The following is a 17,724-nucleotide window of genomic DNA, read 5'->3' as shown; positions in this document are numbered from 1 at the left end:
TGCCATGTTATTAATAAAAAATAAGCCTAATTTTAAATGGATGCACATAATGGTTTATAAATGGTCTATTTTTTAATTTCCAAATTCTAATTTAGTATGAATATTGAAGTAATTTTCAATTTTTGCTTCCAAATATAACACTCAGATACAACTTTATTCAAAGGTTTTTTTTCTGTATTTAAAGATATTGGCTTTACACTAGATTTTTAAAAGAGAATTATTGGGTCAAAGAAGATAAATATGTAAATATTTTTAAGGTTATAGGTATATGTTCAAACTGCTTTCTGAAAACATTATAATATTTACATTCTCACCTGAAGCAAGTGAGAATGATTGTTTCACAATATCAGTGACCCCACTAAATGGGTGAAAAAGGTAAAAAATGGCATAATTGCTTTACTTTTATGTATGTCACAAATTTTCTCAAAACCATCTGTTTTAAAAATAAGATTTTATCCAATTATAAGTACAACGTATGCTCATAACCCTCCATAAAACATGTATATTTAAATCTATCCACATCTATATTGAGATTATCTACCTATCTACCCACCTATCTATACAGAGGAAGTAAAAAAAAAAAAATCACTTGATATCTCAGTAATCTAGAGATAACTACTGTTGGCATTTTAGTGCCATTTTCTTCACTCTTTTTCAGTATGACTGCTCTTATATTCTTGTATTAACAACTGAATGAGTCTGTGTAGTGGTGACAAGCCAACCCCTTTAACAGCAACCTGCACCACCACCAAATGTTTTGAGGGTGGTCCCAATACTGTATGTGAAATCAGATATGTGTCTGTGTCCCTCTTTACCTTCCCTTCTCCCCCTCCTTCCACTAAAGACTGGATCAAGAGCTCAGGACACCACTGCAGGGTGTGGAAATGTGGTGTCGCTTATTCAACACTTGTTCCAAGTTGGTTCACAGGTGAGGCTGAATGTGCATGGAGGAAGGATGGAGAAGATCACCGAGGGTGGCTTAATCTCATCAACACTGTCTGGTGCAAATCAGCTTTGAGCCAACTTCATACCCCATCCAGCAAAAGCCTAGAATTAAGCAGGGCCACCCTCCTTAGAGGGAACTGTCAATCATAAGCAGGTCATCAAAGAATTCCTCTGAATCTCACAAATATCTCCTGAGAGGTACTCTAACATCCACTTTCTTCCACCTTATAATGTTCCCAGTAAGACAGGTTGCCTTTCTGGCCACCCCTTAGTCCGTTTCTGCCTGCTTTTTTAGTGCCTGTGAGGATCACATCGGGCATTTAGCCTCTATCCACTGAAAGTGGCTATCCTAGGGCTGTACTTAGTTCTAGATTGATTATACCAAACACTTGTACAAGGCAAGTACAATAGCCTTCACAACACCAAATCTGACATGAACTAGATCCTTCCAAGCAAGCAGAAGAGACCAGAATAGTATGAAACCAGTTACTTCAGATGATTAAGAAGGCTTAGTAAGATGAAAAAATCTTTTCTTTTTTAAGATAAAAAAATCTGCTCTATCATTCAAGTCGCATCTTGAAGCGTACCTTGTGTGAGTATTTTGGCATTTCTCTTGAATTATTTCAGCAACTGAGGGGCAGTACTCTTTGAGTTTTCCAATCACCTCCTGGAGTTTCTTCCAACTCCCTTCACTGCTCTCAGCTTCGTCTTGAAGAGTCTAGGAGGACAGAGCAGGTATGTCAGCTTCAGAATGAACTGGCCTCATCCAGAGACACCTGCCACTATATCACAATAATATTAGCACTCAAACCTTAATAGGGCAGCCGTAAATTATCAGAAATATGAAGAAGAAAACCAAGAAGGTATTCTTTCATTTGAGGCTAGAACTTAAAATTGTACACTTAAAAAAAAACAAAAACACCCCCAAATTAAAACCTTTAAATTGTGAAATAATATGAACATGAAAGATGAAGAAAAACTCACAATATGTATTTACAAAGTTTCACTCATTGGGTTCATGTAATTCATTTTGAAATTACAAGTTATATGTTTAATGCTGCTGTTTAAAACATTGTTTCATGTTTCTCTGTGGAAAACACAACAGCAGCTGTGTCCACATCTATGCTTTCTTCCACTGGAGATTTTCTGCCAATAATGCACTGTGCCAAGATCTGGTTAATTTACCTGAAGGTTCTGCACCTGGCACCTTAAGGCCTCTAATGATAAAACCACAGGCTTGCTGTGTTCCATGCAGTACCAGAATCGGATTGTCATCATATTCACTTCATCATAGAGTTTATCATAAATTTTCCACTCCTGTAAAACAGACTGCATGGAGGTCTTGAGCTCACTGACCTATACAAAAAAGTAGAAACATATTTAGGAAATCATCAACAAGAGGCTCGCTCATCTCTTTTTTCTCTTCTAAGGACTCTACCACTGTATCCAAGTTAGGTATTTTAATTTCAGAGTGGAGCTCTGATGATTCACTGAAGGTGGGTAAATGAACAAGAAATATCAAAGGTTAAGTTTTAGAATAGGTGAATGGAAAAGAGCCCTGAGACCAGAAGGATCAGCATGGAGAGTTCAGCCTACAGAGCGGCAGACCAGGGAAAAAACCCTGAGTGAGGAATCAGAATCTGAGATTTCACATTTCAGTGACAGCCTGTTAGCTTTCTGACCTTGGGCAAGGTATTTAATCCTTAAGTCTGCTTTTTAATCCACAGAACAGATAAAAGAAAACATAAAGAAAGAAGTAGTGTTTGTGAAAATGCTCTGCAAACTATAAAGCATTATAAATGTAAAGGGTTCCCTGGGTTACCTGGCACTTAAGTCTGGTTACTCCTGCAGAGCAGGTATAAATTGGAGGGCAACATGCTTGGCCAAAATGATGAGCAAGTGCAAAGTGGGAGGAGATGCAATGGTGGCTGTATTTTATCCTTCAGTGTGTTTTGGTAATTATGAAAAGTTGAAATTTGAAGCATGTAAATGATTCCTGACACAACTGAGAATATGTAAGTGTAAAAATTTTTATGTATTATGTAGAGAAGAACACTTATATCGCAACAATAAAAAGACAACTAAAAAATAGGCAAGGGATCGAATAGACATCTCTCTAAAGAATATATACAAATGACCAACAAGCATATGAAAAGACATACAACATCCACAGTCATTAGAGAAATATAAATCAAAACCCCAAGATACCACTTCACAGCCACTAGAAGGGCTATCCTCAAAGTTTGATAAAAACTAATGTTGGCGAGACCAGGGAAAAACTGGAACCCTCGTACATTGCAATGAAAACATAAAGGTGTGCAGCCTCTATGGAAACATCTGCCAGTCCCTCAGAAAGTGAAATGCTGTACAGAGTTACTATATGACCCACTGATTCTACTCTTAGGTATATACCCAAGAGAACTGAAAGCAGACATTTGCGGAAAAAACCTACACAGTCTCAGCAGTGTAGGAGGTTTCAACGTCTTCATCTCCCTGCCAACACTTGTCACTCCATCCTTTTATTACAGGTATCCTTCTGGAGGCTGAAGCATTTTGAGGGCAAGAACCATTTATTTTCTTGTTTATCACTGTACCCTTGGCAGTGAGCATAGCGCCTCACAAAAGATATGTTAACAAATGACTCACAGAAGATATGTTAAGCTCATCCCTACTTTCCTGCCTGAGTTCTGGGGGAGGAATGAGGCTGAAGGTTACCTCTGGATTTCATTTAGAGAGGTTACTCCCAATTCTCTCTTGAAACAAATGGTTGAAAATAGATTTCAGTAAATGACAAATAATCCACAACAAGGGCTCTCTGGGAAACAAGGACACACTTATAATAGGCTACTGTTTACAGTTTCTCCTTCCAATTGTGGGGAGATGTCAAAGTTGAAGAGTCTGAGGATGACTGTCCTTTTTCTCTGGGTGCTCTTCTGGAAGGGGTAAATGCAGACTTTGTCACGCCTTTGATACAATCAGCAGATGTCGTCCACACTCTCCTATGCTTTCTCTTCACCACATGCCATTTCTCCCCACCTCTGGAGCTTCTCCTATGCTGACCATGCTTCCAGCTTAACGGAGGCTACATGGGACAGAACCACACCCCACCACCCCTGGGCTATCTCCCTGGGAGTGGGCTATCTGAGCTGCTTCTTCATGGCTGTTCCTGTATATCTGACCAGCAGACAATGCCAGCTGCTCTGTAGGGTTTGGGGGGTAGGCTGGAGACATTTTTGAGTGTATTAGTGAATTAGACAAAACAAAGATAACCAAGTGAACTTCAAGCTTGCCAAAGATGTGGAAAGTTGGTGATTTTGCCTCTAATTATCCAGTGAAGGGGAAAAAAAAACCCATGAGATTTAAAATATGTTTCTGTACTTCACTTCAGTATTCTTCTCAGCAATTTTTCAGGTTTTGGTATAGAGCAAGTAGTCACCAATAAACAACAAATAAGATAAAAGAAGGATATCTGAAAAGAAATGGTACATTTTGAATGAATTCTAGTACCTGGTTCATAACATTGTTTCTCTTTTGAAATAGCTCATCAATTTTGGATGCTGTGTCTTCCAACAATGGCACTGTCCCACTCTCCGAAGTCAGGTAATTTTGTCTCAACTCATCCAATGCTTTGGATTTCATTGCAAGTTGATTTTCTATATCCTGGAAAGGCCAGAGGGAAAAAGGTTTTCATTTGTGCAATATTACAAAATAATGAGTAAGGGTAAGAGGAGTTTGTACTTTTCAAGTAAAACTGCCATTAGAATATATAATAAAATAACATTACACAAAAGACATTTTAATCATATGCAACTCAGTTTTTACAATGAAATTTTATAATATGAATTTACACAATTACAGGATGAATTTTTACAATAATAATTTTTTACAATAATAATTTTTACAATAATATTTCAGTTATTATGTGGCTCTAGACTTTAGAAGAGTCTAGGTAGCAAGCCCTTATCATCATGGAATAGTAGAAAGAGTCTAGGAGATATAGCCTCCATTCCATATCTGCCCTGTACTGACTGTTGGACCAAGCATAAAGTCATCAAACCCCCAACCTGCATTTTCTCATTTGGAAAATGGTGATGACATCCCAGGCATGAATAACTTAGAACTCCAGTGAAACCAGGGTGGCCTGTTGGGGGTGCTGTAGGACTGAGTTTCCACTCAGGAGTTGTATGTGAGGAACCGGCAACCCGTTCCAGAATTCTTGACTGGAAAATCTCATGGACAGAGGAACCTGGCAGGCTACCATCCATGGGGTCGCAAAAGTGTCTGACACGACACGGCGACTGAACAACAACAAACAAAAAAGTGGAAATGGCTAGTGGGTAGTCAGAAACAGGATAGACCATCTGAAAATGAACACAGATGGTGGTGTTGCCACCAGTGTTCTATCCAGTATCATTTTGTAACCTTCGAAGTAGAATTGGGGTCTGAGCTGACTTTCCACCCAACAGTGAGGAGCGTCATGTCTTCGTATAGGTGGTATAGAAGCCGAGGAACCTGGGGACGGCTCCCAGGAGGAGTGACACGATCAGGGCAGTGGGGAGGGAGGGTGGGGGACCTTAAAGATTGAGTGACCTGGAGAATGATGACTGAATGAAAGAAGGGCACAGCCAACACGCTCCCGTCCAAATGGGATTTAGACAGGGTCTCCAAGGGAAAGCACCCCTTTTAGAACACATTACACAGTAGGTAAAAGAAAGCCACTTTCCTCTGAAGAAACAGAATGAAATAATAAAAATCACAGAGACAGAATAATTTTGTAAACAGTAGATAAATTAATAAATACACAAATATTGGAAAACATCTAAATCAAAATTCCCTTGCAATTTTTTTTTTTTTTTTTTTAAATTTTGGCCACACCATGCGGCTTGTGGGATCTCAGTTCTCCTACCAGGGAGTCAACCTGGGCCACAGCAGAGAAAGCACCAAATCCCAATCACTGGACTGCGAGGGCACTCCCAACATTTTTTTCTTAAGAGTAACATTCAAATCTCTTAAGAACCACAATAACCATGAAAATACCTTTTTCTGCTCATCAGAAAAAAAAATAGCATTTTGCAATTCTGTAAAACACATGGACACTTCTCTGTTTTATATAAGAAAGTAAGGACCTGGGGGTTGGAGGAGAACCCTGAGAAACTGCAGCAGCTTGAGTTGCTCCCCGGGGGAGGAGGGGTAGCTATGTTAGCCCGAGCTAACAGCTTCTCACCTGACAATCCAGGAGCGTCTTCTGTACCGAGATCACATTTTCAGGTTTTTGTAAAGTTTTCAGTCTCTCCTCTTGGGCCTCCATCCAGTTGTTCAGAATCTGTATTTTGTTTTCATTCTCAGTAATACTTTCCAAAAGTTGTTCTAAATGTTGTATCTACCAGTTATGAATAAGAAAATAAAATTTTCTTATTTTCAACTACATGCTTTAAAATGTGAATCTCATGATACTTTTAAGAAGATATTTTTGTTTCCTGTCATATTTCTAACATTTTACATAAGATTCCCCAATAATTTTTGGAATAAAGATTCATAAACCAGGAAAAAAGAATAACAATCTCCTTTTTGAAATGAAAACTAACCTGCTAAGAATACTGGCTGTTCTGGAGTGCCACAGTATCTTTGGGAAACAGACTCATGTTGCTAACACTCAATATTTTTTCATGGCATCATCTATTGATATATGTAAAGCTTAAGAAAATGTTCTTTTTTCCAGACTCTCTTTATTAGACTCTCTTAAAAACTGTCAGTATAAAGAATATCACAAATAATGCATAAACTTAATAAAGTAGTATTTTTTCAGTCTGTGATTCTCCTCATTTCCAATGCTCACAATGTTTATTAGGTTACAACCACAGTATATATAAAGTTTAATACTCCTTTTCATATGCCACAGGCACTTGCTGTGGCATGACTTGCATTCACTTAAAAGGCTGCCCGATACCTCATCAAATGGACACCATAGGATTAATTATTAATATTTCTCTCAAGTTGGAAATTCAAGCAGTCTACATTTTTCACCAGAATAAGTAATGTTGAACACTCTGTGCACATATCTGTTCCTTTTCAAAGGACTATCTACTTTAGATAAATGTATAAGAAGTGGATTGCTGTTTTAAGAAGTAAGATGATTATTATGGTTCTTGAAATTTTCTGAAGGCTTTCCAAAAAGGTATTGAAGCCATTATCTGCATGAATGTGAAAGCTTTGGGCTTTTATCTTTATCTTGTTCTAGTTTAGTAAGCGTATAATGTTATTAATGTTTATTTCAGCTGTCAAAGCTGTAACCTTCTTATGTTTATTTGCTAATTATAATTTTCTCTTCTGTAAATTATCTGTTCATGTTCTTTGTTCATTCATGTACTTAAACTTAATTGTATAAATCTATTTGTTTGCATTCTGTACACAACAAAGAAATCAACCAATTTCACTATTATATATGAATATTAAATATTTTCCCAAGAGTAGGTTTCCTTAGTCTTTTCAGTCATGGAATAAAAATCTAACAATAAGTCTACATTTTTCTTCCTTTTTATAGTCCTAAATCTGAAATAGCTTTGCTGCTTTTGAACATCTACTTTCAAAGAAAATGTCAAAACCTCTGACCATTTAGTAGCCTCATGCAATACCCGACGTCTTTCTAAATAACATGTCTCCTCTTCACTTGCCTAATTCAATTTCCCACTCTTAAATGCACCAATGGAGAATGCTGAAGCTCTGGATTTAAAAGGGGCTAGAATTGAGATGATTATTAGGTTTGACTGTAAGTTAACCACACAAATGTCCATTTATTTATTTATTTTTGGCCACTCTGTGCAGCATGCAAGATTTTAATTCCCTGACAAGGGACTGGATCTGCACTCCTTGCAGTGGAAGCACAGACTCATAACCACTGGACCACTAGGAAAGACTCATAAATGTCTTTGTAAATTTTTCAGAAAGTGGAATTTTGCGAAGGCCAAATCACACATGTGACCATGAGTTCACCTTGCCGTTCAGGGCTCCGTGGACCCGCTGCCACTGGCGGTTCATCTCTCCCAGGTGCTCTGCAAACTCTGTTCTCTCATAGCGCTTACTTTCTACATCACAGGTGCTTAACTGAAGTAATGACTGGTTTACAAAGTCAACTATCCATTGTTTATAGTCCATTTCCATTCTAAACTCCTAAAACAAAGAAAACAAAGTTAAACCACCAACGCCTGAACTGAAACAGGTTAGAGGAACTGGACCTCCCCTTTGTTGTGCTGTAGGGGGCCCCAGGCTGCCACTGGGTCATCAAGGGGCACCTGTCCAGACTTACATTTTACCCCTCCCCAACCCCACCAGGTGTCTACTTTGAGTGGAGAGCCTTATTGGGAATTACACGTTTCTGGAACAGAGAGACTCATGGCTTTCAAACAGACTGAAAAATCAAAGATGGCACCATGAATGGTAGTAGAATCATAGGAACCAAAATCAAGACCCAAGATCTGCCAAGAGGTTCCTGTAAGAGGTTTCCTGAGAGCTACATTGGAATTCAGAGTCATTCTGTGAAATGACTGGATGGGAAGCCTGAAGTTAAAACTCTCAGAAAACCTTTAAGGAACACCTTTAAGGAACAATGCCAGTTTAGGCAGCTTCTCTGTTCCCCTGGGGACTGTCTCAGGAGCCTCCAAGTTTGGATGACTTTAAGTTCTAGAGCAATCCTAAACCCTCCTTAGGGCCAAGCATGTTTCTTTCAAGCCTAATACTTGTTAGGTTTATCCTGGCAAGTTCGAGCACCTCCTTTGGAGACATCTAGGGGGAAAACCAAGCTATGTGCTAGGTTGCTAGGGCCTGTGAGAAAAATACATATAGTCCCTCTACAGATTCTACTACTCACTGAAGTTAGGATGGGATAGGAGTTAAAAAGAAAATTGTTACTAATACCTAAATTTGTGCTTAAGCCATTCATTTTCTGCCTGTCCTAAATCACTTCAGTTGTGTCTGACTCTTTGCGACCCTATGGACTGTAGCCTGCCAGGCTCCTCTGTCATTGGGATTCTTCAGGCAAGAACATTGGAGTGGGTTGCGATTTCCTCCTCCAGGGGATCTTCCTGACCCAGGGATTGAATCCACATCTCCTACGTCTCCTGCACTGGCAGGCAGGTTCTTTACCGGACCAGAGGCTAGATCTATTAGCCTATGAGGTCTTAGAAAGCAATGACCAGAGTCTTCATTTCTCTCTGTGTTCCTAGTGGCAAACACCTTGCTGGCACACAAAAAGTATTTGCATGTGGCTTGTTAAATGTTAGTTAAATCTACTTGAAATTGAATATCATGGAGAAGTCCACATTCCTATCTATTTGTAGAAGGATATCAAGTTTTCCTTAGGCATTCTCTTATCCAAGGGACATTTACTTAATACCTATTGTGCTAGGTGGGCTGGGAAGGTAAAGGAGAAGCTCCTGCTCTCAAGAAGCAAAGTCAAGGTGGGGAAATAGGCAAGTAAAGAAACATTGGGTTGGCCAAAAAGTTCATTCCAGTTTTTCCATAAGATGTGATAGAAAAACTGGAACAAACTTTTTGGCCAACTCAATAATTACAATACCAGGTGATAGGAACTATTGATAGCACCATGCAGATACCTAATCCTGGAAAGTAAACTGATCTGGCTGGGAGAGTCAGATTTCCAAATGAGGAGACACTTGACCTGACTCTGGAAGGATGACTAAGAAGATTCCCATGGCTAAAAGTGGGACACTAGAATTCCTAGGCCGAAGGTACAGCACATACAAAAACATGAGTGGGAGAGCCCCAGGAGCAGTGGAGAGACCACAAAGGACTTGGTTCAGGTAGAGTTCAGGGTTTACGTGGAAAAATGAAGAGATGAGGCTGGAGAGGAAAAGAGAGGCCGCCGGAAATCTTGGATTCTGTACTGTGATAATGGGAGCTACCAAAAGAATCAGGACAGGATAAGAGCAAGTATACTAACTTCTCTCTTTAGAATCATCCACCATCCCATTCCCCACTGATAAAATCAGCATTTCTAAATTATATTCTACATGTCTCTTTGTTCAGTATTTCTTTCCCCAGAGACTTGCCTTCTTTATTTCATGAAATGGCTTCTGGCTTTTTTTTGGATAATTACCTTATACTTCTGAAGAAGATTTTTAACTTGAGATGCAGAACTCAGTGAATGCTCAGAGTCTTCATCTTCAGTTTGATGTTCCACATTGTTCATCCAGTCAATCATTTCCATGATTGCTTTACGAGATGGCAATTTCTCCATCTGAAGCTGCAAAAACAAAATGATTTCCATTTAATTACCTGCAGTTAACAAAATGAATCAGGGCATCACTGACGATGATATCTAGTTTGATAAAAGGTCATGCCACATAATTATGCAAGTTACTCATGAAAACAAACCCAGCATTCAAGCTCAGAATAAGTGACCCCAAAACAATGACAATGACCTTCACATAAACTAACACAGTGGTGCAGATAAACTGGGAAATAAAGTAATTAAGCCTGATTTCTCTCTTAAGAAAGATCCCACTGGAGGAGAGTTCAGTAATTAAGACCTATATTCAGTGCTGCCAGAGAAAAAAAAGGTGGTGTCAATGAAAATTATTGAGTCAGAGAAATGATTTTAAAAGAGTTGTGCGTTAACAAATGGATGCTAATTCAAATGCTGGGTCTTTGAATACTCACCTGGTGAAGTTTTTCTTGGATGTCTGGAAGTTGAGTTATGAGCCCTGTCCATTTTTGTTCAAACTGTGCCAAAGAAGCTCTCAGTGTTGCCGTATCAGCCTCCTTCAGGTGAAGGAGTTGGTTTCCAGTACTTAGAACTGCAGTCTTCAAGGAGGACTTTTCATCAACTTCCTTTGAAAACTCCTAAAAGCAAACAGTTTTAAAATTTAGAAACATTGAAGGACTTCCATGGTGGTCCAGAATCTGCCTGCCGATGCACGGGACATGGGTTCAATCCCTGGTCTGGAAAGATTCCACTTGCTTCAACTACTGAGCCCATGCGCCCTAGAGCCTGCGCTCTGCAACAAGAGAAGCCACCATAGTGAGAAGCCTGCACACCACAGCTAGAGAGTAGACGCTGCTGGCCACAACTAGAGAAAGCCCACAAGCAGCGACGAAGACCCGGCACAGCCAAATTAAATAAATACATAATAAAAGAGAGAAACTTTTAATATATAAATATGGCATGGAGTAATTAAGAATCAGAATAACTGGTTAGAGTTCAAAGCTAAATAACTGAGTTCAAATAGTAAATATTTATATGTATACGCACATGTGTATACATGCACTCACACATGTATGCACACACACATTTTTCCTAAATGCCAGGCACTGTTGCAGGCATTAGATATATGGCGGGGCACAAAAGAGACGAAATTCCTGCTCCTCGAGGGGGTTATAATCTGATGGATTATTGTTTTTAAAAATAGCCAAATCATTTCAACTTTAAAAAGAAACTATGGAACACAGCACAAAGTTCATACTGAGTGAATTAAATGCAACAAAATTTTAACTAAAATATTTGAAAATATTCCTGTGTATTTATAAGCTTTCTCCAAGTAAATTTAAGAAATATTTTCATTTTAACATCAAAATGAGTGATAGCTACAAAATATGAAAAGTGGAGAAAAGACTAAGAGAAAAGACAAACAGGTATTGGAAGTATAATTTATATTACAAAAGTTACTACTCTTTCTTAAAAAAAAAAAGACCTGAAAACAATAGAACAATAATATTTTAGTGGAAATATCAATTCTGTAAGAACAATTTAAGATCATGTATTTATTAACTAACATTTATGAATTGATTATCTTGTGAGGTTTTGGGATGGAGTTGGTGGGAGAGATATTTTCTGCATTTATGAAACATGTTCCATGTCAGAGTAAGTTTTAAATTTACATATATTTTATAGAGCCAATTAAAAAATATACCTTATCAGTATTATAAACATATAAGTCACAATATAAACAAATAGTTCTAAGTCTAAAGAATACAGCTGCTATTAGCCCAAGTCTTATTCCTTATCCACACATAAAGGTTACGGAGACGAAATACATCAACTCTCATAATTTTCCCCTGCTATTTACAGCCAACCAATAATTATTCAAGCATATTCTATTACAACTTACAAAAAAATTGTTTATGTTGCTTCTGATTGTGTCCAGGTCCTGAGACACATTGAGGGACTGCTCTTTCCAATAGTTCAGAGTTTGCTGAGAAGACTCCAACCACTTGGTTAACTGATCTGAATCCCTGTTATAACTAACAGGGGCAAAGTGAGAGAGAAAGGAAATAAGAAACAATATGCAATACCCACAAATTTTCTTCTGTTTCACTGTATGATTTCTTGTGTTGACCAAACCTGGTATTCAGAACAAAATCATGATTTTTTTAAAGGATTATATATCCTGTTTTGGAGAAGGCAATGGCACCCCACTCCAGTAGTACTCTTGCCTGGAAAATCCCATGGGCGGGGGAGCCTGGTGGGCTGCTGTCTATGGGGTCGCACAGAGTCAAACATGACTGAAGTGACTTAGCAGCATACCCTGTTTCATTCCAGGCCCCAAATCTGATGCTTCTGTCATTTTCTATGATTTTATAATGACTAACCAAGAACAAAGACGCATTTTAAAGTCTACAATATTCTTTTAAAAATTTATGATAGCTATACCAAAATAAACCCACAGGTAAGGAAAGAGATTATTTTTATTCATCAAATGTTCTCTATAGATTTGTGTACAATAAAAATATAACCAACATTTATTTATTATAAGCTGTTATTATTTATTTAAGCTATATAACAGCAAACTGCTGTTCAGTGGATGCCAATATATCTGATAGAATGAAAATATCCAAGCAAAATGCTCTCCGTCTGGTAAATGTCTAAACTTCTTTAGGTTAAGACAGCCCCCTAAGGGGCAGGGAAGAGAATCAGGTTAAACATTATGTGTTTTCCACCTTCCTCAAGGGGTTCAAGAGTGAAATAAGTCAAACAGAGAAAGCCAAATAGCATATGATAATCATTTACATGAAGATTCTAAAATACGATAAAAATGAACTTATTCACAAAATAGAAACAGATTCAGAGACCTAGGAAACAACTTATGATTACCAAAGGGGAAAGAGGGGGAAGGATAAATTAGGAGTTTGAGATAAACATAAACACAATACTATTAATATGTATAAAATAGATAATAAGATACTGTATAGCACAGGAAACTACATTCATTATCCTATAGTAAACCACAATGGAAACGAATGTGAAAAAGAATACATGATGGGGAGCACATGTATACCTGTGATGGATTCATTTTGATATTTGCAAAACTAATACAATTATGTAAAGTTTAAAAATAAAATAAAATTTAAAAAATAAGTAAATAAATAAATAAAAAAGAAAAAGCATACATATATTACTGAATTACTTTACTATATACCAGAAATTAACACATTATAAATCAAGTATACTTCATAAAAAATTTTTTTATAAAAGATTTGAGCTGTTAAAGCAAAAAAAAATTCTTTGAAGAACTTCAAAGACTTTTTCCAAAGTATTCCATTAGCTAAAATTATTTTTAAGATGTAAAAGAATTTTGGAAGAGTGTAGGAAAGAGCAACATCATGACATAAAGGTGACATGTATATAATTTTATAACATAGCTCCTAGTTTCCATAGAAAACTGATTACACATTATCCTGAGTCATATGAACCAACATCAGAGACTCTAGATCCCATTTGGCCTGGAAGAGGGACCCAACTGCCTTAGATGATTAAAAATTGTACCACTGGGGGACGACATGTGAAATTTAGCTGACTGCAGAACCCTTCTGAGGTCTTATTCCACAGCAAAACCTGACACCAATCAATCCCTAAGAAAACATACCTGAGCAGATGTTTGAGAAGTGTTTGTAGTCTGTGTAGTTCATGATCAATTTTTTTGTTTAGGGACAACCACTGCTCTTCCAGTTTTGCAATCTGGCCCTCTAGTTCAGGACAGTTTACGGATGCAACCAGCTGTTTACCTTCATTCAGAGTCTGGTAAAGCCGGGCATGCTTCTCATCCAAGTTTCTTTTTATTTGCTAATAAAAATAAAGTCATAGATTGAATTACTTAAAATTAAATCGGCCAGTCAACTCACAAATATCTCATGAAAAACCTACAGTTGAGGCTACTGAAGAAAAAATAACATAGTCAATATGGAAAACAGTTTGGAGGTTCCTCAGAAAACTCAAGATAGAATGATCTAGCAATTCCACTTCTGGGCATATCATCCCTGGACAAAATTATACTTCTGGGCAAATCCCTGGACAAAACTATACTTCTGGGCATATCCCTGGACAAAACTATAATGGGGGGAAGATATGTTTTCCCCATGTTCATAGTAGCATTGTTCACAGCAGCCAAAACATGGAAACAACCTAAATGTCCATCGACAGACAAATGGATAAAGAAGACGTGGTACACATATACAATGGGATATTACCCAGCCCTAAAAAGAATGGAATAATGCCAATTGCAGCAACATGGATGCAACCAGAGATAATCATACTAAGTGAAGTAAGAAAGAGAAAGACATATGCCATGTATCACTTATATGTGGAATCTAAAATATAGCACAAACGAACCTACGTACAAAACAGAAACAGACTCACAGACAGAGAGAATAGACCTGTGGGTGACGAGGGGGACAGGGTGGAAAGAGAAAGATGGATTGGGAGTGTGGGATTGGCAGATGCAAACTATCATATTTAGGGTGTATAAACAAGGTTCCTAATGTATAGCACAGGGAACTATATTGAATATCCTGTGATACACCATAATGGAAAAATATATATATTAAAAAAAATGTATAATGTATGTAACACTTTGCTCTACAGCAGAGATTGGTACAACGTTATAAATCAACTATACTTCAATTAAAAAAAAAAGAAACAATAACACTTTCCTAATCCTCAAGACTCTTGCAGTCTGGCTGAGCATAATTAATGGATTATTATCTTTCATGATGAGAATGTCTAATGCAATTCTCCTGCATGGACTTATGTATATACAGTAGGAAATGAAAATTCACAGATTTAGAACTGATCATTTAATTCTTTCACCTAGAAACTAAAACGGTGACAGTCTTCAGGGCACAGCGAGCTTGCACAGAGGGTTTGTGTGACCTAAGGATTAGTCTGAAAATCAAGAAATTTTATATAGAAATCAGGATTTCCTGTGACTCTGGGAAAACAGAAAGATCTATTATAGCAAGCTCCTTTAGAAGAGGCTGTTCTCCTGGGTTCTCCTCCATTGCTCTCCCCACCAGCCCACAAATACCCATCCACTAAGCTGCCCTTATTTCTGTTCTCTTGCCTGGGCCCCTGGAAGCATTTTACCTTGTGGGCTAGGTGAACGTGAATGTGAAGTCGCTCAGTTGTGTCCGACTCTTTGCAACCCCATGGACTGTAGCCTACCAGGCTCCTCTGTCCATGGGACTTTCCAGGCAAGAGTACTGGAGTGGGGTGCCATTTCCTTCTCCAGCAGATCTTCCCAACCCAGGGATCGAACCTAGGTCTCCTGCATCGTAGACAGACACTTTACCGTCTGAGCCATCAGGGAAGTGGGCTAGGTAGGTAGGGGTTATTCTTTAGACCCAAATAGTAGGGGGAAAAGTTCATTTTGAGATTCTTCTGAATATAAGGACTCAGGAGGGAGGAAAAAAGAGGACTTCAGAAGAATTAAAACAGTACACTGCTAATTCAATTTCATGTACACTGCTAATTCAATTTCATGAAAAGAAAAATAAAATTCTTCAAAACTGCAAATACAATGATCCCCTGAGGAGAACTCTCTAAAGGCAATTATCTCCTGCAGTTGGGTTCAGCTTAATGACACATCCTGACAGTTACTTAAATTTAATCTTAAAAAATAAATTGTGGTCAAACAGAACATTTGCCATTTTCCAATTAACTTAAGCCTTTAAAAAATTATTAAAAATTCTACCTCCAATCCCTTTCTACCACTCTAGTTGCAAATCCCTCTTCCTGCTTGAGTCTGTAGGCTAGAATAAACTGTTCAATGTTAGTTTAAAAAAATAAATGTTTCTAATTTTCTAAGCCTTCAGTGCAAGACACTTCATCTTTAGAGCATCTCTGAGAAGTTTTAATTTCCTCATTTTGTCCCCTAGAGTCAGGCTGCACTAGTCGCTTGGCCCATGAGGTGACAACCAGCATTGAACATGGCCTGTTCAACTCCAGAGGTCACACAACTGACTGGCCCTATATTCCCAGCCCATAGATGTCCCCTAGTCAAGATATATACAAACTTCCCCATGACACAGAAGACTGATAACAATCTTAGGACCGCTGTCAGTGAGATGGGCTTCACTAGATAATCCGTCTTCTTTTAGTCTGGCAGATGTATCTAAAAGTCTTAGAACAATTCTATTCTTTTTTAAAATATTTCAAGCTTAACAGAAACACAGGTTATAGTTTAAGGCAAGGGTCCCTAACCTCCTGTATGTAAAGGCTGAGGATCTGAGGTGGAGCTGACGTAATGATAACAGAAATGAAGTGCACAATAAATATAATGCACTTGAATTGTCTTGAAACCATCTCCTCACCCAGTCCGTGGAAAAACTGTCTTCCATGAAACCGGTCTCTGGTGCCCAAAATGCTGGGGACCACTGGTTTAAGGTATACAGCTACTCTTGGAGAAATAATCAGGCTTCTATCAGGTTGGCTAATGTGAAATGTTTCTTAATCCCACGAGGTTTAAAAGCTATATTTTCCACTGCATTCTCTCAGCTGTTCAGATGGCACCTTCTGCACCCCTAGGCTAACAAAGAATTAAAGAGCAGCTTCTTGTCCCAGAAGACTCAGATTTATGTTTGAGTTTGGCTCAATATGTGAAGATGGCAAAGAGATCAATTGAAACTTTCAAGACACCTAGAGAGCATAACTACAGCATTCCAGCCTCTGGAAAATGCTCTTTGTAGGAGTTTAAGTGCCTCCAAGGAATGGTGGTACCCTGCCAAGTAATTCACTTTTTCATTTTTCATCCAGTCTGGTCAGGCAACAAACCTGCTTTTGAAGTTTTAAAGTGGCTATTTGATAGTGCATACACACACTAACCACACAACCACGTTCTGACCACAAACATTCTAAAGTAAAAACTAAGCATTTCGAGTTTCTGTTGAAAATATTTAGACCCTGTTCTTATCTTGTAGGTCACATTCTCAATGCCACTCAAAAACCATGCTAAGGTTGTATCTTTTCTATGGTATTGAAATCTGAGACACAGAGACTTTGATCATAACAATACCAAATGTTACACAAGAAAAAATTTCAAGTCTGAAGTCTCTTTATAATGCTGGTGGCAGGGAGCAGATTGTTGTTTTCCTCATTGGCTCTGTCCAATCAGGGCTTCACTTGTCATAAGACTAAAAATATGTTCAGAGGCCCATAGTTCGCAAAGTTCTTCTCATACTTTAGCTCATGTCCACACCTGCTGACATCCACCTCCAGAGACAGGTAGAACAAGCTTGATTACCTACATTCTATAGATAAAGACACTGAACCTTAGGGACAGAAAGCTGACAAAGTGCTAAATGAGAGAGAGTCAGGACTCAAACCAAGGTCCCGACCCCACGTCGGGCACATGGTTATGAAGAGAAGCCCCCAAGCAAATCTGCAGTTCTCCCAAATATGTCTCCCTGTGAGTTGTTTGAGGAACATTTCATTTCAATTCAAATTATTCACCTTCAAAATCAAGTACTTTAGTCAAAACACAATAAAAACAC

The 17,724-nt window shown here is 38.1% G+C and overlaps 1 protein-coding gene across 10 annotated transcripts in view; it reads right to left on the bottom strand.

Annotated features, from left to right (window-relative positions):
* The window catches only part of SYNE2 (spectrin repeat containing nuclear envelope protein 2), a 324,652-nt gene that overhangs the window by 65,093 nt on the left and 241,835 nt on the right, over positions 1–17,724 (bottom strand). For all 10 annotated transcript variants that reach the window (XM_027554279.1, XM_027554281.1, XM_027554283.1 and 7 more), the window contains 9 exons: positions 13,824–14,020; positions 12,069–12,201; positions 10,621–10,803; positions 10,058–10,204; positions 7,936–8,112; positions 6,170–6,325; positions 4,453–4,605; positions 2,131–2,301; positions 1,533–1,663 (listed from right to left, as the gene is read on the bottom strand). In XM_027554279.1, coding sequence (XP_027410080.1) covers positions 1,533–1,663; positions 2,131–2,301; positions 4,453–4,605; positions 6,170–6,325; positions 7,936–8,112; positions 10,058–10,204; positions 10,621–10,803; positions 12,069–12,201; positions 13,824–14,020 — 1,448 coding nt within the window. The remainder of the gene's footprint in view (positions 1–1,532; positions 1,664–2,130; positions 2,302–4,452; positions 4,606–6,169; positions 6,326–7,935; positions 8,113–10,057; positions 10,205–10,620; positions 10,804–12,068; positions 12,202–13,823; positions 14,021–17,724) is intronic.

The sequence above is a fragment of the Bos indicus x Bos taurus genome, chromosome 10 (assembly GCF_003369695.1).
Source record: "Bos indicus x Bos taurus breed Angus x Brahman F1 hybrid chromosome 10, Bos_hybrid_MaternalHap_v2.0, whole genome shotgun sequence".
NCBI lineage: Eukaryota > Metazoa > Chordata > Mammalia > Artiodactyla > Bovidae > Bos > Bos indicus x Bos taurus.
The sequence above is the reverse complement of the archived record's forward strand: the minus strand, read 5'-3'. Positions and strand labels throughout refer to the sequence as shown.